General features: G+C 47.3%; 7 protein-coding genes across 7 annotated transcripts; 3 read left to right on the forward strand and 4 right to left on the reverse strand.

Moving 5' to 3' along the window:
- Nucleotides 1–622: 622 nt before the first annotated feature.
- Nucleotides 623–2,236, reverse strand: TREMEDRAFT_67038 (uncharacterized protein; the record flags this gene model as incomplete). The annotated part of the gene is made up of 8 exons (XM_007001849.1): nt 623–689; nt 734–861; nt 905–1,008; nt 1,109–1,215; nt 1,254–1,416; nt 1,458–1,741; nt 1,901–2,093; nt 2,170–2,236. 8 exons carry the CDS (start codon nt 2,234–2,236, stop codon nt 623–625), a joined length of 1,113 nt encoding a protein of 370 aa, XP_007001911.1.
- Nucleotides 2,237–2,438: 202 nt separating this feature from the next.
- Nucleotides 2,439–4,318, forward strand: TREMEDRAFT_58917 (uncharacterized protein; the record flags this gene model as incomplete). The annotated part of the gene is made up of 2 exons (XM_007001387.1): nt 2,439–3,950; nt 4,115–4,318. 2 exons carry the CDS (start codon nt 2,439–2,441, stop codon nt 4,316–4,318), a joined length of 1,716 nt encoding a protein of 571 aa, XP_007001449.1.
- Nucleotides 4,319–4,333: 15 nt separating this feature from the next.
- On the reverse strand, nt 4,334–5,952 carry TREMEDRAFT_25597 (uncharacterized protein; the record flags this gene model as incomplete). The annotated part of the gene is made up of 4 exons (XM_007000586.1): nt 4,334–4,799; nt 4,873–5,451; nt 5,570–5,665; nt 5,831–5,952. The coding sequence occupies 4 exons, from the start codon at nt 5,950–5,952 to the stop codon at nt 4,334–4,336; spliced, it is 1,263 nt and encodes a 420-aa protein (XP_007000648.1).
- Nucleotides 5,953–7,944: 1,992 nt separating this feature from the next.
- On the reverse strand, nt 7,945–10,281 carry TREMEDRAFT_58919 (uncharacterized protein; the record flags this gene model as incomplete). The annotated part of the gene is made up of 10 exons (XM_007001388.1): nt 7,945–8,028; nt 8,072–8,315; nt 8,358–8,439; nt 8,484–8,958; nt 9,009–9,187; nt 9,232–9,487; nt 9,529–9,589; nt 9,765–9,930; nt 9,977–10,177; nt 10,227–10,281. 10 exons carry the CDS (start codon nt 10,279–10,281, stop codon nt 7,945–7,947), a joined length of 1,803 nt encoding a protein of 600 aa, XP_007001450.1.
- Nucleotides 10,282–10,640: 359 nt separating this feature from the next.
- TREMEDRAFT_58920 (uncharacterized protein) lies at nt 10,641–12,303 on the reverse strand (the record flags this gene model as incomplete). Its single annotated transcript, XM_007001389.1, has 7 exons — nt 10,641–11,040; nt 11,089–11,271; nt 11,319–11,391; nt 11,438–11,715; nt 11,762–11,947; nt 11,992–12,109; nt 12,153–12,303. 7 exons carry the CDS (start codon nt 12,301–12,303, stop codon nt 10,641–10,643), a joined length of 1,389 nt encoding a protein of 462 aa, XP_007001451.1.
- Nucleotides 12,304–13,209: 906 nt separating this feature from the next.
- TREMEDRAFT_58921 (uncharacterized protein) lies at nt 13,210–14,965 on the forward strand (the record flags this gene model as incomplete). The annotated part of the gene is made up of 2 exons (XM_007001390.1): nt 13,210–14,763; nt 14,867–14,965. The coding sequence occupies 2 exons, from the start codon at nt 13,210–13,212 to the stop codon at nt 14,963–14,965; spliced, it is 1,653 nt and encodes a 550-aa protein (XP_007001452.1).
- Nucleotides 14,966–15,357: 392 nt separating this feature from the next.
- Nucleotides 15,358–17,259, forward strand: TREMEDRAFT_58922 (uncharacterized protein; the record flags this gene model as incomplete). The annotated part of the gene is made up of 5 exons (XM_007001391.1): nt 15,358–15,552; nt 16,213–16,275; nt 16,582–16,666; nt 16,939–17,080; nt 17,157–17,259. The coding sequence occupies 5 exons, from the start codon at nt 15,358–15,360 to the stop codon at nt 17,257–17,259; spliced, it is 588 nt and encodes a 195-aa protein (XP_007001453.1).
- Nucleotides 17,260–23,566: the final 6,307 nt, after the last annotated feature.

Here is a 23,566-nt window from a genome sequence, read left to right on the forward strand (position 1 = left end):
CCTGTTCCTGATACTCTTTGTCACCCGCTTTATCCGCAATTGCAATTGATCTCCGTTTCCTACTTGTGAATCTGAAAACCAACAAGGCAACGAAGGCCTGAGCGCTGAATGACGTCGTTACACGACGATCGACGTTGAAACGGATCACTTTATCATCACCGCAGTCGTGTGCTGAATACGATAAGGAGCGACAGAAGCACAGAGATGTACAGAGAGAGGGAAAGGAGATGTCTAGTGTCTCATGACTACGACCATGCTAGGTTCCGTACATGCAGTTTGGTTACCCCAAGTCGGAAATAATCCGACATGGGAATGACGCTTGACCCCATGCGGCCAAGACAGGAGGACGACACGGTCTCGATACCCTGGTAGTCTCGAGGGTTGCCGTTACACGCGCGTTACATGTATCGAATCGAGAGGTCATGCTTACGGGTCAAGGAGAAGTGGTGGTACGAGTAAGTACGAGTGCAGTTGACAACCCTCGACCATGAGTAGTGTTAGGAGAGTAACATGCAAAATCACGTGCGGGAGCCTTACCTAGGACCTGTTACATATTACATGTTGTACAACAATTAACAAAACTTGATGATACAAATGGGATCTAACTTTGGCTTCACTGAGATCACTCTTCCTTCCATCCCTTCTCGACACCATCGGCCTGTTTCTGTCTGACCCACTCATACACCACGCTGGAATCAGCCTTCCATCCTGTGATCTTGGTCGTCAGACATACCTGAAATCCTTGGTCGCCATCTCACCTTCACCTTCAGCGCAGACCGCTTCATATACACTCTTAGCGGCCCATGTCAGGGGAGTAGGAAGATCGTATTCGTGAGCAGCGTGGAGGGCGAGTCCGACGTCCTGTTCTATCAGCTGTCATTCTTTATGAACTCGTTGAACTGACCTTGAGCATGAGTTTACTCTGAAACCCTCCTTGATAGTTTCTGGAACCGGGTGAGTTGGGAACTTCAGGCAAGGGCGAATTCACTCTCGATGACCATGAATGACCTGTTCATCAACTTCTGGGTCAGTGACAAATTTGACGTCAGGGTGATCGATGTACAACAATGAAGTACGACGCGTGAACCAGGAGGAAATATGAACATACCAGAGGAAGTATCAATGACACTATGCAACAACAATGGGTCTATCCCTAATGATCTTCCTAGGGCTAAACCCTCGGCTAAAGCGATCTGGTTTATAGCCAAGATCATACTATCATCAGCACAATCCTCAAATGGCTATGACCTCACTTGTTGGCCACTTTCACTCCGATACCAGTCCCATTCTCTCCACACAATATGATACCTCCTTCTCTCGCCATTTGCTGTAATAAAGGCATGGCTAGAGTAGTAGCGTATGCACTCGGTGAACCTAACATGATAGTCAATAACCCCGCTGAAGCAGCCACAGTCCCTGCTATAAGCACTGTCCTATTACTTGATTGATTGACATACCTCCAGATACGGGGGCGTCAAGCATGACCACCTTGCCGCTTGTTGTCTGGTGGGTTGTTGAGGCGATACGTTTTGCTACGCTTGGATCCAGGGTTGTATGATCTATCAATAGGGTGTGGGAAGCGGAGTCGTCATGAATTGGCGAGAGGGGGGTGAGGGTAGGGGTATTGGTAGGGAGGGATCGAAGACCCGCCAAAATACCGGTGGACTCGTCAAGGTATACTGATTCCACTTGTGGAGTGTTAGGGAGCATGGTGAAGATCTTAGATGCTTTTTGTAATACTCTTGCGCATGAGTATCACTCCGGGACGTGCTTTGTGGTGACTTTTGAGAGGATAGATGGCAAAGCAACCTATAATTTGGTAGAGACAGAGTTTCCAAACAGCTTGAAGGCAAGGAAATGTTCAAGGGGAGAGGGGGAAGGAAGTGGGAGCGAAACTCACGAACGTCCATTTTCTACTCTCTCGACTCTGGCAGCAAGCTCTGTCCCTCCTCTGTCCTTCAGAGCAGCCACGAACGTTTGCGCACGACCTTCATCCTGTTCACAAATGACGAATGATGGTATATCCGTACCTGACGGCTGCTTGCTATGAGCAAGATACGTCTTTGAGAACAAATTGAGAGCCATAGGATGTCCTGCTAATCAGTCCTCATGCTTTCTCTCATCCTCATCCTCCTTCATGGGGTAGGCCTGGAGAGAATAGTACCTCACCCATAGCTCCTAGTCCTATCCATCCTAGCGTATCCTGCCTGGAAAGTCTTCGTACAGTGGACAACATCCTCCGATGTTAATCTTCCCTTCATGAATATCATGGAAGATGTGCGAAAGGGAAGATCCCCACCCGGCTAAGTCAACACCGTACACCGAAGGATAGTCCGAGGCGCGGAATCAAATTTCTCCTGCTCAAATCCATTCCAGGATCCAGCTCCTCCTAAGTTGTAGACCTATTTGCTCTAACTCTTCCCCTGGAAAATCCCATCATGCCACCTGCATCATCACCACGTCGTGCTGAACTTCCTCCTCGTCCTCCACCACCTCGAGATCCTCGAGACTATCGTGATTCAAGAGATGCTCCAAAACGACGACTATCACCTGATCGATCATGGTCGACATATGCGAGAAGAAGAGATGATCGTGATGTTCATCGAGGATCACGAGATTACTACGATAGACCTATCAGTTCTAATGGAAGTCAGAGTCCCCGAGATTACCGAGAACGTGAGAGGGACAGGGATAGGGACAGGGAAAGAGAAAGAGAAAGGGATAGAATATTGGATTCGACTTCACGTTCTCCAGTGAAAAGGGAAAGAGCACCTAGTGGGTCACCTGAAGAAGGTCAAATCTCTGCAAGACGATCACCACCGAGAAGATCACCTACACTAAAGAGATATGACGATCGTGATACCGAGAGAGAGAGGGAAAGGGAAAGGGGTTTTGACGATGTACGAAGGATGAGGGACAGATATGATCCTCCTCGAAGAGATTATCGTGATCGTGATTATGATCGTGTAGACCGAGACAGGGATAGGGACAGAGAACGAGAAAGAGATAACATACCTCGACGTGGTTTCCCAGATTCTCATTCACCTTATTCCCCTCGTCGGTCCCTATCGCCATCCGTATCACCACCAAGAAAACCTTCTCGTTTACCAAGCCCTACCAGACGTCTTTCGCCACCTCGCATACCTCGTGGACCATCAGAACGTAGGGTTCCTGGATTAGAAGACAGAACTATACATACACCTCTACCGACAATCCCTCGTTCTCCCGCTCCGGTCCCTGCCGCAAAGACAGGAACTATTATTCCTCCATGGGAATTACGCAAAGTGTCAGCTGGAAGGACTTCATTACCACCTGACGCTCCGAAGACAGAGAGGTTAGAGAGGATGGAAAGAGAAAAGTTGAGACCTGGAGTCAAGAATATACCAACAGGTCCTTCGAGTCTTCCTCCTATACCTCAAGCTCCGTCAGGAAGAGGTGGAGGAATACAGACAATGAAAGCGGAACCCATGTCAGCTGGGACAGGAGATAAGAGCACCTCGAACCCACCCGCAGGCAGAGTATCTTGGTCAGCGAGGAAGGGTGAAGGACAAGGAGAAGCATCTCCCCTTCAAAGCTCAACTCCGGCACCTTCAAATGACAACAGAGTGGACAGACCTGATCTCCCTATTCCCAGTGCATCGGACAAACCCAGCCCCTATGTTACTGTCAAAGTCGAAGTCGGACATGGTTCGAATCCCTACGCCCCATCGCCAGTGCAGGGAACATCACACTCAACTCCAGTACGACCTTTCACTCCACCTTTGATTAGTTCACCTATGCCTCACATCAAACAAGAACCTTCCGAACCTCCCCCTCCTGCTCCGCCCACCCCCGCACCGATGCCTCCACCTCTGCCTGCGAAAGACCCAAGGGAGATTGAGGTGGAGCGGATCATGTTCGAACTTCCACCGCTACGCGTTTCTTTCGGTGATCCTGTAAGAGAGGCAGAAGTGAGTAAACTTATTTCACTCTTCCCGTGATCACGATCACGATGATCCCTTCAATTCGAGCGCCAACCCTCTTAACACATCGTGTCCCCTTCATGTCCCTATCACCGCCACCAAGCGAAGTGTATGATTGCGGAGTTTTCAACAAGTCTTATGCTGACGTGCAGCTGACGGCACATCTGAAACATATGCAGACTCTGCAAAACAACACCATGCAAGCACGAACCGCATACCGGCACGCAGCCACTGTGCTCATCGATGCTGAGGCCGAACGATTGGCGGCGATGGAGAGAAGACATGTTACGGAAGCCCAGCTGGCGCAGGCCGCAGGGCAAGGAATGAGTATCAGTCTTCTCGGAGCTCTGACATGAAGGGAGATGTCAACATTATATATATGCATGTGGGATGTTAGGATATTGCTTCGTAGTATGCCTGATTATCAGTTGATGACATTTATAAAGATGACGACCCACTTGGTATTCTTCCGGTGTCATGTGCGCCTCGTCCTCTTCCGTGATCTCACCCAAAGGCTTGGGCACGCCTTTGACCATAATCATCTTTGCTTGATCCTCTCCACTTGGTCCGCCTTCATCCGGCTCTCCAGGCTGACTCGATGGAAGGAAGTCGTCCTCGTCCTCATCCTCTTCTTCTTGCTTGACCAGAGGAAAAGATTCTCCACTCGCCCCGGCCAAGTTAGCGTAATGTTCCTCGAGGTCATCCACCCCTCCATCGGTATTCCTGGAGACGGCGAGATGAGGTCCAGACGCTTTACGCTCTGCGGCTAAACCAAGAGAGGTGGATTGGCCGGTAATAGTGGACTGTGTATGCCAAACAGGCAAAGAGGTTTGTACCCTATACGTCAACTAGGGCACAATCGAGTGATAGAGCCGAGGTCAAAAAAAAAAAAAAAAGTGTTCGAACTCACCGTTGTGCCTCGGCAGCTCTCTCCGCTTCTAATCTCTCCCTTTCTCCACCCGAGCCAAGCACAATCTGCACTTTCTTTTCTTCCTCTCTCCCCTCTGTAGCCTGCACAGGTAAATCGCTTTTTACATTCTGCGCCATCCACGCCACTATATTGACACTCGGCAAAGTCATACCCTCTAGAGATTTTAAGGCATCTCTTATGGGCGCGGTGGCGAGATTAAATTGTCCCATCCTATCGACTTTGTCACCAGTTGTGTCATCTTGACTTGGATCATGTTCCACCAACTCCTCTGAACAAGTTTCACAACGAAAAACGTTGGTTTGGGGGTCAAAAAGATGACCTAAATCAAGCGGATCATAAGTTCGACCACAAGATGTACAGAGGTATCCTCTGACACCGACTTCGTTCTTGACTTTATCATCGATAGATCGACGCATTACCGCTAGACGGTACTTTGTGACATTGGCGAACTCTCGGTAGTCTAGATACCAGTAGATGACATCGCGTATTCGCATTTTCTCTTCTGGATCGAAATCGGTACGACGATGATCGACAGGAGCTTTTTCTTTGCCCACATGACTTTCAAGTCAGCAATTCATTCGATGATGATCAAGGTCGATTTGCGGAGTACCTATCTAACTACTCCAAGAACATGGAGATAGAACAGAAGAAAATGAGTGGTGATAGACTGACTCACCGTTTCACCAGTCTGTGAACAAGCAACATTCCCATATATTTCCTCAGTTCTTGAGGGGAAAGCTGACATATCTCCGCTAGTCGTTTCTCCGTACTTCTGACTGTTTCAGTCACTCCTCCTCTGTATTTTGATCCATGCTGCTTGGAACACGGTCTCTGATCAACCTAAAAGTACCATGATGAGTACAGGAATGTTTGAGTGTGCCATCATCCGCACGAGTGGCGAGGTCAGGACAAAAGGAGTCTCGAAAGAAATACCCACACTCCCAAATGTACCATCAACCGCAAGAGGATGATATAAGGCGCATCGTAGAACGCGTAAGCGACCTGATAAACCAAGTTATGACAAAGACCCAGAACTTCATCAGCTGAGGGAGCTGACATAGCGACTAAAAGGGGATCAGGTCGACATGAGGTGAAGAGTGAGTTGCAACCCAAAGCGACTTTCGGTGGAGAAGTATGGAATATGTGAAGCACGGGAGCAAATTCGATCGACGACGGCCACGATACGGTGGCCGGGAAGTCCCAGGTTAAGTCGCGGATCCTGGATCGTGGAACGAACGAGCCTTCCGATCTTTCAATTCAATTCATGGTCCACATCGTGCATACAAATTTCCTTGCATTCTACATGCATGTCTATTCACTTGACCCCATTCAGTCCCACCTGATAGAAGTGAGAGTATCCTGCTAGTTTGCTTTGAGTATTCAGATCAGTCCAGCAAGTGAAAACAACCTGCCGAGTGTCTTCGGTCCCCCCTTCCTCTGTCTCGTTCCCCCCTTCCTCTGTCTCGTTTCCCCCCTCCTCCTCGTTCCCCCCTTGGTCTGAGTGACTGCTCCCCCTGGTGTACTCTTCGCTACTGTCTCCCCCAGAGTCCACACCATCCCAATTTTCAACCTGCATATCCAAACCATCCACTCCAAGTCCATCCATCTCAACTCCGTCCATTTCAAGTCCGTCCATCTCACTTTCATCCATTTCCTGTTCCACATCATTACTGCCCCCGTCCCCACAGTCATCCCGGAGTGGTTCTAGCTTGTGGAGGTATCGATGTGCTAGGAAACCAACAACATCTCCAGGCTTCACGCGTATAGTACAGCCAAGTTCCGGTAAATGTAGAAGCGCAGGTGAACCAAGGACTGAGATGATTGTATAATGGTTCCCTGCAAATTAGCGACTACATAATATAGCATCTGCGGACTCCCTCAAAAGATGAGAAGTAAAAGCAGACGTACCATAATCTTTGGAATCCACATGCCAGTCTGTTCCTTCTCCCCATGATACTGCGAGCATCATCCCCATTCCTCCCAATCTAAGAGCTGCGGCTGTAGAATGTGTAGTTTCAAGCGACTCTGCGGTCTTGCGGAAGCTAGCAGGAATGAGTTTATTCTTTAGTGACTCTAGATAGTCTCGGACTCGACAGTGGTTGTGTCCCATTGAAATTGCGACCGGAGGGTCAAGTTTATTGAGCATTGTGCGTGGTTTCCCCCCAGATACCTTATCGTACATCTTGAGAAGCTCTAATACTGCTTCCTGAGACCGTTTCTGTCGAGAATCTGCGGATATGACGCTGTGTTTTGCATATCGGCACCACACCCCAAACCACCACTGATGGAATTTTGCACCTCGAGACGCAATTGTATGAGACTTGAGACCCTTATCCCACACATGTTTGACCAATTCATAGAGAGTTGATTGTTGAGTTGGTGTGACGACATTGTGCAGCCGGAATGCGGCCCACCTGGGCTTGCCAGGTTGGTATTGAGGGTTGGGGAGGAAGATGTGATCCGTATGAGAGAGGACTTGTTGTTTGGAGAAAAATGTTGCAATGAAGACCTCACGAGAAAGTCCAAGTGGAGAGAGTAGTGAGGGGAATGTGATGACATGTCGGAACCATGTTGACACAGGAAACGGAAGGGTTGTACTTTGTTTCAAACGCTGAGCCTGTCGTCGAGCTTTGTTTCGTCCGGTCGTCATATTGGGGTATACCAGTAAGGAGCACGATCACTCTGTCTTAGGGTTCCCGGCCAAATATGAGGAAGACAGCTGGAACAAGTCCAGCATCAAGAGATGTTAGAAGAGAAATTTTTTCAGAGAGGTAGAGAAGGAGATAGTGAGCACGGGGGTTTCTTTGCGCCGACTAAAGGGTCAGACGTGGCAGTATTGACTATAAATCAGATGTGGCAGTACCGACAAGAAGGTCAGATGTGGCAGTACCAGTACGCTATGGTATTGTCAGTAGACTATGATTAGATTTCCCTCAATGCACGCTGGGATCTGACTTTCCAGAATTGAACCGTTCATATTGTTTTATTCACAAGCATGTTGTTTGAGGTGGAGAACAGGTCTCAAGCAAGGAGCGCCAGGGGGTAAGGACGTCACGAGGAAGATGTCTCCGTGTCCTCTATTTCCTTTTCACCATTATTTCCCCCTTGTGTTCCTGCATTTTCTTCGATGGAGTCCTGCTTCAATGAGCTCAACGACGGATGGCTTGCAGACACTTACAAATGCACTTGCTCCTCTGTCAGCTTCCTTGTTGCTCTTGGCTTCATGCTCCTTCTGAGCCTCCACAATCCACCAGGGACGATGACGATAGCTGACGAATTTCATGGGACGAGGGAATGACTTTTGGTGACCTTGAGCAGTTGTCAGACCAAGTTCCTTGCACGCATCCCCGCAGATATGCTGGTTCAAGAACTGGTTCAACATGCCAGCACCACCATCACCCATACTTGAGTCTCCCCGTGCCCTGTTGGTGAGACATAGAAGCAAAACAAAGTTTGTTACTCACGTGTGAGTAACCAAATCAAACAAGTGGAACTCTCCATGATCGACCGGCCCCCTTCTGGTCACTGATGCCTTTTTACGAAACCCTATTCATACTTCAGCACTGCAAATGTCTTACAAACAAACTTACCTTGAATGTCGGCAATAACAATCATAGCCTCCTCTCGAGCCTCACTAGTTTTCAACCCTGCCATTGATCGATGGAACACAAAATGAATGAATGCGTGCATGAATCGATAGAGACGTTGATCTTCTATTTCAATTTCTTCCTCATCAGGCATGGCGAACTCGTCTGTGTTGTTGATCTTGATGTACTTGCCCAGAGGTCGCAGATCGGGTTCCACCATGTAGGTTTCCTCCTCAGTAGACGACAAAGTTGCAAGAAAGCAGGGTGTGTAAATGAGGTTGGGAAGATCCAGTTTATCGTAAACTTTTGACAACTCTTCTGAAAACGCCTTTAGATAAGAGGCAACCAAGATGGCCTTCTTGCACTCCATTTCAAGAAGTTGGTGATTGGTAGACTTTGACATAGTTGCCAAAGATAACTCCTTGTGGTCAAAACGGAAGTGTCGCTTGGCCACAAGGTCAACCTCGTTATATCGGAACTATAGCGTAAGCAGCAACCTATGATGAGCAATGATTTGACTTGGCTCACTTCAAATGCCTGTTTGTGGCTACCGGCAGCAAATGGCTTGCTTGCCAATAGACCAGCTAGTAGAGAGCTTTGTATGCCAAAAAATGAGCCATCCTTCTTGTGGTGGAAGTCTGTTTTCACAAATTCGACTGGCTTGAAGACAAAGCGATGTGATTGAGAAACTCCGAGTGCCATGCGGCCTAGATATCAGTCTCCATATAGTAACAAGGAGTATCTCACTCACTCATGGTCTCCTTATTCTGAACAGCAAGACTTGAAGCACGAAAGCTAGCAAACAAAGTTGCTCCTGTGAGAGACGTAGTACTTTTGCTTTGATTGATTGAATCGATTGAGGTGTGGCTACTACTTGTTCTTGGATGAGTAGAAGCCACAATTCGGGAATATGGAGCAACACGTCGCGACATTCGAGAGTTTGTCATATCAGAAGAGTTGGTTGTTTCATCTACAAGCAAGGCCGGCTCTGGCAGCTTGAAGTTGGTCTGTATGGATCAACATTTGTTTACTTATCAATGAAACCTACCAAATCATCAACACTTAGTATCCAAAACACGTGTATGAAGCCAGTCTGCTCTGTATCCTTCCTGGTGAGATAGAGTCGATTTTGTTTACAGTATGTAGTGAAGAACTCGTGTAGACTGATGGGAAGGAACTCCTGGGACAAAGCAATCGGCTCATTCTTCTGGTTGGGCAAGGCAGGTTGCGGAGAGCATCTTAAGTCAGCAGGAGGCAAAGGTGAAGCACAGAGGAAGTACTGACTGGTTGAATGTACGCCCAAACTCTGCCTCTCCCAAGCCTCGGGCCCACATCTCTTGACCTATCACCCGCGCCTCTTCCACGTTAGATGCCAATGATTCTTTCCATTTCCCCAGAAAGCCCCGGTCAAAGACAGAATCTTTCCAGTCCTGTAGCTTCCCTGCACACACTAGAATATGGTCAGAATCTCACATTGAGGAGAGCAAAACGCTCACTGAGCATGATCCGCACTTGCATTGCAGGGCCCCTGGAGTTAAGGCCTGCCTTGAGAGCCACCTTTTTCTGTGACCTCTCGTCCAGCAACCATGCACTAGAGGCAATGCCCTGCTGAGCCATGGAAGTGGCTTGACGAAATGAGGCTCCTTGAAGCTCTGCTTGAGCAACTTGACGACTGACCGCTAGAGCCTCAGCATCATCTGTAAGATCAGTCAACTGCTTTACGGACTTTGTTATTCAGCCACTTACTATCGCGTCGACATTTGTTACACAGCTTGACATTGGTATTCTCTTCAAGTGGCATGTTTGAGAAGCACTGCACTCCAAAGTGTCCACAAGCAGAGCATTGAGGACGTGACTAGCATCTTTAGAATTTACTCGTATCATTTCAAAGACACTTACTTTGTAATACTCAATTGACTCATCTCTGTCCGTTGGATTGGTGCTCACCTGCTCAATTTTGCGGCAGCGTGGACATGCCTCTAGCTGTAGGCAGTCCTTCAGGAAGGATTTATGACAGTCACGGCAAGTAAAAGGCATCTGATATGTGGTTGGATAGAGAGGGCGTTGATATAGAGAATGAAGCAGTATTGTTTGTTCAAAGAGAGTTTTGAGTGGCTTGTTGAAGATCCAGGCGGAGTTATGGAGTGTGGCAAACAAGTTCTATGCATCATTGAGCCAAAGCTGCTGAAGCTCATCACGAGCCCTGGGTTCAATATCTTTGAACATTGCCCAGGCAGCCTCCCAGTTTGAGGGTGGGTATGCATGTCCCAAGCAAATGGCAATCTCCAGACAGATTTGGTGGATCTGCTCTGAGACCCATTTCAGCTGTGCGTGGTCTTGAACGTGCCGTTGAAAGTCTTCAATGAGTGATAATTCAGGAAAGTGTTGTAGACAGTCTCTTCCTCCCCAACGTTGAGGATTGAAATAGATATCATTTCTGGAAGCTCCAGAGGGGTTAACCTTCTCTTTCTGATATCTCACGGGATATGAGTTGAAGATGACAAGGAATTGGTCAAGTAGCCGCTGAACAACAGGAGGGACAAGCCAATTCAGTAATGTTCTAGCCGTCAATTAACTGATTTCTTTTAAGAAATAATGTGTCACATACTGGTGAACGGGATCCCCATCATGGATCATGTCAGAGTTATATGCGGAATGGAGGGCAATCTTGACCTGGTCCACTACATTCTCTCTGACATTTCTCCAAGATCGTTCAATTGTGATGTTGTGAGTGCTTTTCAGGAGTTTGTATGGGAAGACATCTTCAAGAGCAATGGGAGAATATGTTTTTCTGGTTGATAAGCAAGGCTGCCATGTGTATGAGAAGGAGAAACATACCGAAAGGCAATTTGTGAGGCTATTACCTCCCCAATCTCTGAACCACGATCACTTGCAATCTGTAGAGGGAATCCTGTGAGCCATCAGTGACATGCTCATACCTGTTCATGATCACTGACCTCCGAGTTTGACAATGGTATCAAGGAACATGCTGTGCACATCTGCACTCCGACGATTACAGGGCATTGCTTTCAAGAGTAATAGACGTCCAGAGTAAACATCTCTTATCCCATAGATCCCAATCCCATATGAGGACAATTTGTCATGACCATCAATAGACCATTGTTCATTGGGTCCAACGGAGATGATTGGGAATCGTTGGATTTTCTTGGTACCTGGTCGACGAGATTTCACGCCCTCTGGTGCATACTCTTTCATTGCCTTGTAAACCAGATCTCTGGGGTTGTCAGCATTGTCCTGCACTTCTGTCATTGAAGACTGACCGTGGAATAAGAAATCCACGAAGGGAAAGGCGATGATGTTTCATGGCCCGTTTTCCAACAACATTATTGATATCCTGATCAAGTTCTTCTTGCATGACCTGTGCCACCTCTTGGGTAGATAGAAGGTTTTTTCGTGAAGTACCAAGCCCAAATGCTTTCGTTGCACGGAAAAAGCTGGAGCGAGAACTGAAGGCATGAGCAAACGTCAATGGGGGTGACAGATGACTCACCCAAAACTCATGTCCTTGCCATACTCTTGCTTGAGGCGTTCATTCACTGACCGCCAGCTTGTCATGCCCTCCTGATAGTACTGCTCCATGGCCTTGCGCAGCTGATCGGAGTAAGCTGCTAGAACATCAGCACGCTTTTCTCTGCTGTTCATTGAACGTACGAGAAGCCGGCTTGCCATTCTTGCCCTTGGGATTTGGGGCATAGACACTATGCAAGAGAGGTAGCAGTGTCTCAATATCAATCGGGAATGTGGGGTCATGTTCTGCTTCCAAGTCTTCTGCATGGTTGAAACCTTGCTTTGGTCTCTCCATGGTATGGTGTGGCAGGTGAGTGAAGGAAATTGAGGTAAGTTAAACTGAGTGTATTGCGGCGGATGCGGCGCCACAAATTCAACCTGGGACTTCCCGTCCACGGTACACGATTCTCGATCACATGTCGTCAAGGTCTCAAACCTCCTCTACGACGACTGCTTATCTTTCCTCACCCTCCTCTTTCATCTCATGACTACTTGCACTCTCGAATGACCTGAGTGACAGCTGATATGAGCACTTACAACCCGAACAACAAACTTCATTTCTTCATAGTCTACATGCTATCCAGTGACAAACCTGGGGCATAAGGATAACACGAACACTCCACACAAGACCGACCTTACTTGCGCGACGCGAGCAGGTGAACGTGATGACGGGGAGGACAAGGAAGTAGATGTTCTTTTGCTTTTGTACGTATGGAAAAGTGGAGAATGTTAGATCGGGACTCACGCAGTGGCGAAAGTAGTAGTAGGTTCTCTTTGTCCACTCCACTCCACTTCACTCCCCTCCCTCCAACCCTACGATACGATGTACTGCCGGCGAATGCGAATCTCCTAGTCATTCGCCCTCGATCCGTTGTGTCTCCTCCCCTGCCCGATGTCCTTACGCTATTCTGCACGGCCTTTCTAGGTTGTTTGAGTCGTTCGAAGCCGGGACTTACGAGGAGAAAGAATAGCGTGGGAAATCGACTCTCCGGGACATGACATTTCGTTCTTCTTGGACTGTGTGGGCGTACGTGTGAAGCACTGCCAGGATCGCGCATCGCCCTTGAGCTGTGTATGCTGACAAATAGTATAACCCCTTTGTATTGTTCCTATCAATGGATTGACCATCTTCATGGTCCGCTCTCTCCATTCAACAAAGGATCGAACCGTTAGCCCCACAGGCTCTGAGCGGGGACTCGACATGCCCTTTCGAAGAGGAAACTGCTATTTAGTAGACCATATTGCTATTCTCAAAACATTCGTAAATTTGAACCACTCCACATCAAGCATGCCCGAAAATTATTTGGATCCCGTCAGCCGGGAAGAACCAGGGATGTCAGATTTCTGGCTGTCCTCCGACCGTTTGATCCAAAGTCTACTGAAAGACATAGATAAGGAGCTCGATACGTCGTGTGGCAACGCTTTGAACGCTTCCAGTGGAGAGGGGATCGATGATCTGCCTCATAAGCAGGAATTTCCAGCCAAAACAGATAGCTTAGCCAACAGCGACACCACCTTGCATTTCGACAGTGAGGCAAATCAGATCAGAGATACTACCACTGATAGGGAAGTACACCCTGAAGCATCAGGGCCTGGTACTAACTTTTCCATCCTTGGTAACTTCGCAGCCGCAGCCAAACGAGGAGATGAAAATTCAAAGAGAGAGGTGCAAAAGGAAAATATCGTCCTATCGGCTGCTGAGACAGATATGCTTCCTCCAAACAATTCTTCGAATGTTCACTCAACAGATTTACAGGCCCCACATCCCACAACAATAGGGAGTCATACCAGAAGGCCATCATTCAACTCTGTTTTCACAAGAGAAATACCACCAACAACACCACCCAAGCAGACAACTACACTCAAAGGTCACTGGACGGAGACACAAAGAATTGTTGATCTTAAGCGCTTGGACACCCCTGATTCTGGACAGGTCAGCTCTGTTTTCAAGACAACAGTAGGAAGCGGAAAGCGTAAGAAGAAGCCCAAATCTAGATTGCATAGACCCTCCTCCGGACTGCCCCACAGTAAGAGCACTACTGATGATATGGCCCTGGCAGACGCACTTGCAGCCAAGCAAGCCAAGATGGGACCAGCTGATTCAGTTGGAGGGAGTGATGCAACTTCAGGATCTCAACAGGAACCTAATGGGAGCACATCCACCTTTAGGTGTGGGATATTACCCCCGCCTTCATATGGTGGTGACTACGGGCTCAGGAAGGCGGCCACTGCGATCGAGAAGACTAGCAACAGCCTACCTTCAACGGTGCTGGCAGCAAAAATCCAAGAAGTCATGAAAAGCAAAAATACCATGAATCTTGGGAATGCACTGACTTCTGAGGTCTTGGAGAGTATGACTCTTGATCAATTGCGTGTAGCTTTTAAAAGGACTCAGGGTGAGCGAACAGTTGCGCAAGTCAACCTTGACGCATCCAATCTACCTGGGAGCCTGTGCACTATACGACAGCTACTTGAGCTTACTAAAGGAGATGTGTACAAAGTGGCCAGTACCTACTCCATTAGGATCTATCCATTGCCCTGGCAGCCCATGGATGCAGAGCCCTGGTACTGTGGTGGATTTTGCCGGATAATGATTGGTTCACCTGAGGACAGTGAGGCTGTACAATGGAGGAACACCATCCTCCAATATCCTAACGACCTCCCTCCTTCAGTGGTTGAGGCGTTCAAGAGCTGGAGCCTCAGTCAAGGAACTATGAGATTGACTCGAGCCTCCGCTCCCCATGTGATGCTGTCGGTGAGTCTGTCCTTGTCTTGCTGGAGCACATTTGTTGAGGTTGCCAGCTTGCCCACTGGCTTGACAAGTCTGAACAAGTGCACGATGATCTGGACTAGTAAAGCTGAGATTTTATGCAAGTCCGTGGTCTGCAAGCACATCAGATGGGGCTAATGTCACGCGTGTTGAAGTAATGCCACGTAACTACGATACGGATTGGTAATACGATTTTATTCCGTAGTCTACAATGCATATTCTTTACTATCATCGTAATCGTACTCGTCGTACACTTCGAACAGATTAAAAGTCTCAATCTCTAGACTTAGTGAAGATATCGCACCGATCGTACGCACTCGAACAAACGTGCATACGAACCGACCCGACGAGACATCGGGAAACATACGACGAACCGTATACGAAGCACCATACTGGTGTAGTAGAATAAGGACAGTCCAGCTTCGGTTGTGACGTAGACGTCGCCTCGCAGACGTATAAAATCCAGTCCGTGCTGGTGGCGTACACAGTAGAGGCCTCTGGTGTACGTCTTGCGTACGATAAGTTCTCTACGAGAGTCTATTATTGTAATACGATTCATAAGCTGAAATACAAAGCACGATGTCGCACGATCGTTCGACTACGATCGGTCTCGAATCCGTACCTGTACTATTGAGTCAAAGCAACTGTTTTGATTGGAAACTTGCCATAGAAAACTATCTCCTTATCCATGGATGTCTTGGGATAATCAAAGGTACGGATGTCAAACCGTACCGCCAACCTACGATCGCTCTTACGGTTCAAGCAGGATCAGTCGTACCTACAGCTGAGGAGACTATCACCCACACCTCACTCAACTCAGATGATGAAGAGCGCTGGGAATCGTGGCGTAAACGCGAACTTCGAGCTCAAGGTGCGATCATGAGCAAAGTCGAGCGCGGTTTGCTCATTGATCTACGATCTCTTCGAACCGCATACAAAATGTGGACATTCCTTGCAACAGATATGCAACTACAGACACCCGAACATCGTACGGATGTCGAACGCAAGCTACAAATGCTTATGCTCAAGTCGAACCCTACGGATACGGAGATGACACAACACCTACAGAAGTTTAACCTACTCTGGCTTGAAGCTGAAGAGTCAGGATGCAAGTTCTCAGCTGATACTCGTGCGCTCTGGTTCCTTGATTCGCTTCCTTGAAGCGACTTCAAAGTTGTCACGAAGTGACAAGACAGTTTGATAGTGATAGTGATGGATGGGTTGGGTATTTAACCAGCAACCGGCGGTATGCAGTAACCGCCGGTTAATAGGCCTTTTAGCACAGTGGTCTAGACCACTGTCTCTGAAGGGCACTGTTATATCGTCCCAATGCTGGTTAGTTGGTCTCGTGACAAAAGTCATGCGATGTCACAATCGTCGTTTCTTCTTCTCTACTGACTGACGGTCGACAAACCTCGGCTAACTACGTCGTAGTGGGGCGTCGTTGTCTCACTAAGACAGGGTACTCGTCGAGGAACTACGGCTAACTTCGCCGTAGTACGTTGAACTGCTCGGTGGTAGCTCTCCTTAACTTGAAGGTTGTAGCTACTGAATATATCTCTCGCTACTGACAACAATCAAGGATCGCTGAAGAAGTTCAGCGACCTGTAAACTATCTATACTACTCCTCTCTTCTCATAGAACGTCCCTCAACTCCTGCACTGCCTCACGCTCAGTCCTCTTCGTTCAACTTCGCCGTACCTCGCCATATCCCTGATATCCTACTCCGCTCACTTTGACTGACTTCACCTAACTTCCCCTGTTCTGCTCTCCCTCGGTTCCCTTCCCCTAACTTCGCCGTAGTTCTCCGCTAGGCGGGGTTATCGTGACAAATCCTCTCTCGGTTCTCGTAACTTCGCCGTAGCTGGTCTCAGTGGTTTGAGTGGAGGTTGGTGGTGGTGAAAGGAAGGTCGGTGATGGTGAAAGGAGGGTCGGTGATGGTGGTTGTCAGAGATGTCACGACGTTGTTCGTGACAGTCACCCAAAGAGCAAGGGCTTCATTGACTGCTCGGAATCGTGGCTGGCGTGTTCGTCGCAATTGATGCTCGCTGACATTAGAGGTGAATCGAGTGCGCAGCTTTGCCTCATCTCTGTTCCATGTTGAAATGACCGGTTGATTGATACTGACATTTGGGTAGATGTCACGGAAATGACGAGCAGCCTTCAGCTGGCTTTTGCCGGTGGATTTGATCCAGTCAAGAACTTCTATCTTCTGCTTGAGGGTAGCATTACGCTTGGAGGGGTTGGCTCGGACACATTTGGATTTTGGTTCAGCTGCTCAAGTTAGCCAGACCGGCAAGCAGTGAGATCACTCACATGGGGTTTCTTCCAATCCGGATCCTCCCCTTGTTGTCACGCCTGCGGGTAGACTGCGGTAGCAAAGGACTGCCTTGGGAACTGAGGGGTTTAGTCTCTGGCTCGTGGACCTTGGTGACTGCCTTAGGTGCTGAGGGTTCGAGAGGTTGGGTTAGAACCAACTGAGTGACTTATCAAACGAGGGGAAGGGAATTGAAAAGATACATTGCTGAAGAAGAAAACTACAGCACTAGATAGGGTTTAAATACTAAAATCAGCCTTTTCCAAGAGGCTCGTGCAGACCTGCGGAATACGAGCGCTCTGAACCGTCCTGCGCTGTCCTGCATGCATTGCCATGCATCCCACCGATTACCACTGATATCCTACGATGCCATATTTGCGTTTACCTACACCCTACTATGATATCCTACGTGATGCACCGTGAGTCGGTGACTTTGTCAAAGGTGGTCGATGAGGAACTATGAGGAACTATGCAGAACATAGAAGAGCTGCGAGAACAAGAGACTGGGAGATTATGCCTTACAAGGCATCAGAACAGAGGAAAGAGAAACTAGAGAAGTACTTGGGGCTTATGCCTGTCAGGCGTAAGAGCACAGGAAAGATAGTCTTGGGGTTGATGCCTGATAGGCTTGAGAGCAGAGGAAGATATGAGAGTGGAGGTTTGAACTTGTGATTATGACAAGTCATTATTTGATAGTGTCATTCATGACACTTGTGGTATTGGTGCACTCTACCGAATCCTCTGGACCTTCCTCCAACACTTCTTCTAGCTCTGCTTCTGCTGTATTTGGTTCTTCATCTAGGATCATGTACCAATCATCGGTCTCTATGACTTCGGTCATGATGTCTGTTGAAAGGGAGAAATGCATGCATGTGTGGCAGTTTCGTCAAATTCCATAGTCCGTGGTAACCCATAACTCCGCCACTCTCCCCGGCCCTATGGGTTTTGACAGACCCGACTGTATTCGACGGCTGTGACAGATCTCTACACCACTTCGACACCGCTCGAAGCTACGACTCCCTATCTAAAGATCATTGGATCATTGATGTGGATTGCAAGTTCGACACCACCTGACATATGCTTTGCAACACAATATTTTGCTCGATTCTCAGCCAAGCCAACTGAAACGCATCTCGCACTTGCGAAGCGCGTAATGTCGTATCTCGTACATACGAAAGACTACGTTCTCAAGTGTAGTGAACCTGGCTGTCCCCTACATGAGGAGTAGTCCATAGTCCCCTTCCTCTCCCTTCTCCTTATCACTCATCTCATACTTATTGTAATCCTCCCTAGCAAGAACCCTATTCCTCCTATTCTCTTTTCGTGATCAAGTTGTCCCTCTCCTTAGAGGACTTCTAATCCGTAATAATCCCCGTACCGTAAAATATGGCGTAGCTGTTCCGTACTACGGAACCCCAATCATGTATATAAGCTGGGTCTGAGGGGGATCTCTTCCTCCATTGTCTTTCTTCTCACTTCTTCTTCTCCCTCCTTCTTCTCCTCCTTCTTCTCCTCCTTTTTCCTCCATCCTCTCTCAGACCCTCTTTAGTTTCCTTGATACACTCTTTACTGACCATTACTGACCTTTGATCCATTGTTGACTAGTATTATCCACATCACAGAGTTCCGACAGTATCCAGCCCTACGGGTAGGTTACATTTATTTATTTGTGGTGATCCTCACAAGCAGGATCATTACAACTGGGGCGCTCATCCGGATTCTTTCTGTCTTGTGGTTTAGTGCTAGCTCAACCTTGGTCATTGGTTTATTGGATTAGTACTTGAGTAAGTCACTGAAACCCCTTTACTCATCATCACTTCATCCTCACTCATCACCACTCTGTCCTCCTTCATCATCACTTGACCTTCCTTCACCATCATCTAACCCTTGCTCAAACATTCCTTTGTCCTTCTCCACTGTCATTCCATCTTTAGATATCATCACTACTACTCCTCAACCTATACTCTATTGACTGTACCTTCTTCAAAACAACCTTCAACAACTATTGACTGACATCCATCAGTTAGTAGTAACACCAACGATTACCAACAACCTCTCAACAAAAATTTTCTAACGACTTAACGACTACTATCTGGCCAGATATAACGACCCAAAAAATTTAAAATCGAAAAAAAAAGCTGAGTTCCATTTCTTTTCTTTTCTCTAATCAACATACAGTACAGGTTCATCACCTGTAAAGCTAACTTCTAGATCTTGACTACTACTCTGACTGCCTCACTACTCCACTATTACTCTGACTCCTCCTCTAGGTTGGCCAACCGCTCGCCCATATCAGTTCCGTGCAACTAGGTGAGTTCTCACCTCAGACTCCATTGGGATATCTGGGAAGAGCTTCTGCAGAAGCTGGACTATAGGTCCTTCTGTGCCCCTGTGCACCTCTCCTCCTCCTCCTCCTATTAGTACTCCTACTGGTACTACCACTGCCTACTGCTCTCTACTACTGACACCTCTAGCTCTCAAGACTTCAATAACTACTTCAAAACTATCTCAAGGCTCCTTACAACTTGCAACTTACAACTTACAGAAACACAAATAAGCACCAAAAACATCAAGATGACTTCTATCCGACCTGCAACTCGACTTACCACTCGCCTTGCGAATGCTCCTGCAATTCCCTTCAACATAGGTGCAACTTCACCTCTCACCCCAACACCATCTCGACATAGATCTTCATCTGCTCCCCCTGCTGCAGATACTTCCCCCACACCAACTCCGCCACCACCTCAAGAAAATCCTCCTGCCCCAACTGATGAAGATCAGATTGGACAACAGGAAAGTATTGCTACGCTGACCCAACAGGTACTTCAACTCCAACAACAACTTCAAGACACCAACATCGAACTTCAGGAAGCTCGACACTCCATGCGTACCAAGGAACAAGAGCTTGAAGCACATCTTCAGGATGTACTTGCCACCACTCAGCAAGATCAGGAGGCTGCACAACAAGAAGTAACTGAACTCCGTGCTGCTCTTCAGCGCCGCAGTGCTTCTGCTCCTTTTGGAACTGATGACCATAATTCCTCTCTTAAACTCAAGGCCTCAGACTTACCAAAGTTTGGTGGTAGAGATAATGAGGATGTGGATCAATGGATCGAGAAAGTATCTGCAATCTTTGAATACTCTGGTGTTCAGGATAAGGTTCTACTTCAACAACTTCCATTGATCCTGGTTGGCAAAGCTTCAACTTGGTTCACACAGCTAGGTTCAATCCGCCGTGCTGCTTTGAACACTTGGGATGCTTGGAAAACCTCTCTTTGTAATGCTTTCTATCTCCCTAATCATAAGCTGACCCTTCGCAGACAATGTCTTTATCGCACCCTCCGTGTGAATGAAACATTTACTGACTATTTCCAGGACAAAACTAATCTCCAGCGCTATGTGTACCCTCCAACCACCCCGGATGCTGACTTGATTGATGACCTTCTCACAGGTATTCCTGTCAGTATGCACCCACTCATAAAGGCTGGCATTACACCTTTAATGACTTTGGAGGACTTTAGGAGACACCTGATGGACTTGGAACCAGGCTTGCGCCGAGGTAATCAATCACAGTATCGTTCCTCTTCCACATTGAATAATGCTAACATATCTACAGGTCGCTTCAACACTACACAAAATACAACAACAAACTCAACTTCTGGACTACCTCGAGCTTACAACAGCAATCAAATCACATCTATGCCTCGCACTCCATGTGTCTGTGGTGGATATCACTGGAGGCGAGACTGCCCAAACAAAACTCCCCAAGGTAATCCATTGCAGACACCCCTCCGCCCAACAATCTCTAATCCCCCACCACCCACTCCTAACCCAAACTCTAATTGTTTTCCACCTCGACAAACCTTTCCCAACTCCATTCCCAACAATAATGGTAACAAATGGCAAGCTCGAAACAACTCTCGCCCAACCACCAATACTTCAACTCCAGTGGAAGGTGAGACACCATCAGTAAATTCAGTTCAATCAAAAGCTTACGATCAGTCCCACCGCCACATCCATATCAAGGCTAAGGACCAGATTGACGGAATGCCAGACCTGCAGGAATTGACATTGCAAGATGCTCACAAAGATAAGACACCAGTCTTTTCTCTTGCAAAGTTGAAGTCAGATGCAGCAAATGTACCTCTACACAGAGTCTGCATTGATTCGGGCTCATCAATATCACTGATGGATGTTAACTATGCTAAACAGTACTTACCCAATGTGAAGACTAACCCTCTTGACAAGTTTGAACTGCGAGGCTTAGGCAGGAGTAATGCTGTTGCATGGATTGAAATTGATCTCAACTTCATCTCAACAGAGCAAGATCATATCATTGTCCCAGTAGCATTCTTCTTGGTGCCTGACTTATTGACAAAAATAATCTTAGGGAATGACATTCTATCACCCATGGGCGCTGTTATCGACCTTGCCAACAACACACTCACTTTCAAAACAATCCCTGGGACCATACCCACCACATGTCAACAGCCAGACCGTCAATTGATTGAAGGCAAGTCTCCTGATAAGGCTATTCGACTCAAGGAGACTTATACTTTTCAGCCAGGTTATCAACATAAAGTTGGAATTATTATCACTGATTTGCCTTCAACACCTTATTATGTGGTAAATCCTAAATCACTGGGATCTTACTTGCATGTTGGAAGATCTGTTGGAAATTCAAAAGCTTCCAACCATTTTGCCCATATCGTTCACCTTGGCAACAAACCTATCACTCTCAAAGCTGGTACAAAAATTGGACATTCCTTCCCGGCTATTCCCGCAGCTCTTCCAATATCTCACTCAACCCATCATAACACTCATGACATTACAACACACTTTGATAACAAAACTCACCAAAACAACTTCCCCCTCGATGACTTATCAATCAACCCCTCCCTCTCCAACACTCAACAACAACAACTCATCCAGGTACTGAAAAACAACTACATGGCTTTTGGTTATGGAGCACGGCAGCTAGGATCAACAACTCTGGCAGAGATGACAATTGACACTGGAGATGCCTCTCCCATCTCTCAAGCCCCCTACCATGCCTCTCCTGCTGGAAGACAAGTAATTGACGAAACTATTGCTGAACTCCTTGAACAAGGTGTCATTGAAGAATCTGACTCACCATGGGCTTTGCCTGCAATACTGGTGAGACAGAAAGGGAAGGATCGGTTTTGCATTGACTTTCGAAAAGTCAATGATGTGACCAAAGCTGATCAATATCCACTTCCCCGTATTGATGACATCCTTACTCATTTTTCAGGAAAGCAATGGTTCAGTACTTTTGATGCCAACAAAGGGTTCCACCAAATACCTATTGCTGAAGAAGACAAACCAAAGTCTGCTTTCAGAACACATCAAGGGCTTCACCAATGGAATCGTATGCCTTTTGGACTGCGAAATGGTCCCCCAGTATTCCAACGCTTCATGGACAAGGTACTTGGCCGATACAAATGGCAAATTGCTTTGGTCTACATTGACGACATCATTATCTTCAGCAATGACTTTGACACTCATCTTCACGACATTGACACTATCCTCAAACTCATTACAAAATCAGGGATCACCCTTAGTCCCTCAAAATCTCGGCTGGCTTACCAGGAAATTGAAGCCCTTGGACACTCCATCAGTAATGTTGGAATTGGAACATTGGAAAAATCAGTAGCAGCAATTAAGGAAATGGAACCCCCCACCACAATCAAACAACTCCAACGCTATTTAGGTATGTGTACCTATTATCATCGGTTTGTCTCCAACTTCTCCGCTATCGCCTCCCCTCTCCATGCTCTCCTCACAAAGAACACCAAATATATTTGGACGCCTGAATGCCAAAAGGCATTTGAGGAGCTGCGTAATTGCCTCACCACCACCCCCATCCTTGCCCACCCTAACTACACTAAACCTTTCATTGTTTACACAGATGCCTCGGCTATTGGTCTAGGTGCTGTACTGGCTCAGCTTGATGATGAACATAGAGAACACCCTATTGTCTATCTCAGCAGATCACTTACGCCTGCAGAAAAAAATTATACAGCTAGTGAACTGGAATGCTTAGGTATAGTCTGGGCTGTCACCAAACTCCAACCCTACCTTGATGGTGTAAAATTTACTCTGATCACTGATCATTCTGCACTCCAGTGGTTATTTGACTTCAAAGGGAATAATAGACGACTTCTAAGATGGTCCATGGAACTGCAACCCTATCACAACCAGATGACTATTCGCCATAGGGCAGGCAGGCTCCATTCAAATGTTGACTGTCTCTCCAGAGCTCCTCTACCCACTGTCAATTCAGCCATGGAAGATGTAGAAATGAATTCGGATCCTACCACCAACACACCTCTCTTTACTTCACAAGCCATTTTCTCCACAACATTCCTCACTCAAGTCAAGAACGGATACAAACATGACACTCGGCTCCACAACATCATCAAGAACCTGCAATCTGATAACCCAACTGCG

Source organism: Tremella mesenterica (assembly GCF_000271645.1).
Source record: "Tremella mesenterica DSM 1558 unplaced genomic scaffold TREMEscaffold_1, whole genome shotgun sequence".
Classification (NCBI taxonomy): domain Eukaryota; kingdom Fungi; phylum Basidiomycota; class Tremellomycetes; order Tremellales; family Tremellaceae; genus Tremella; species Tremella mesenterica.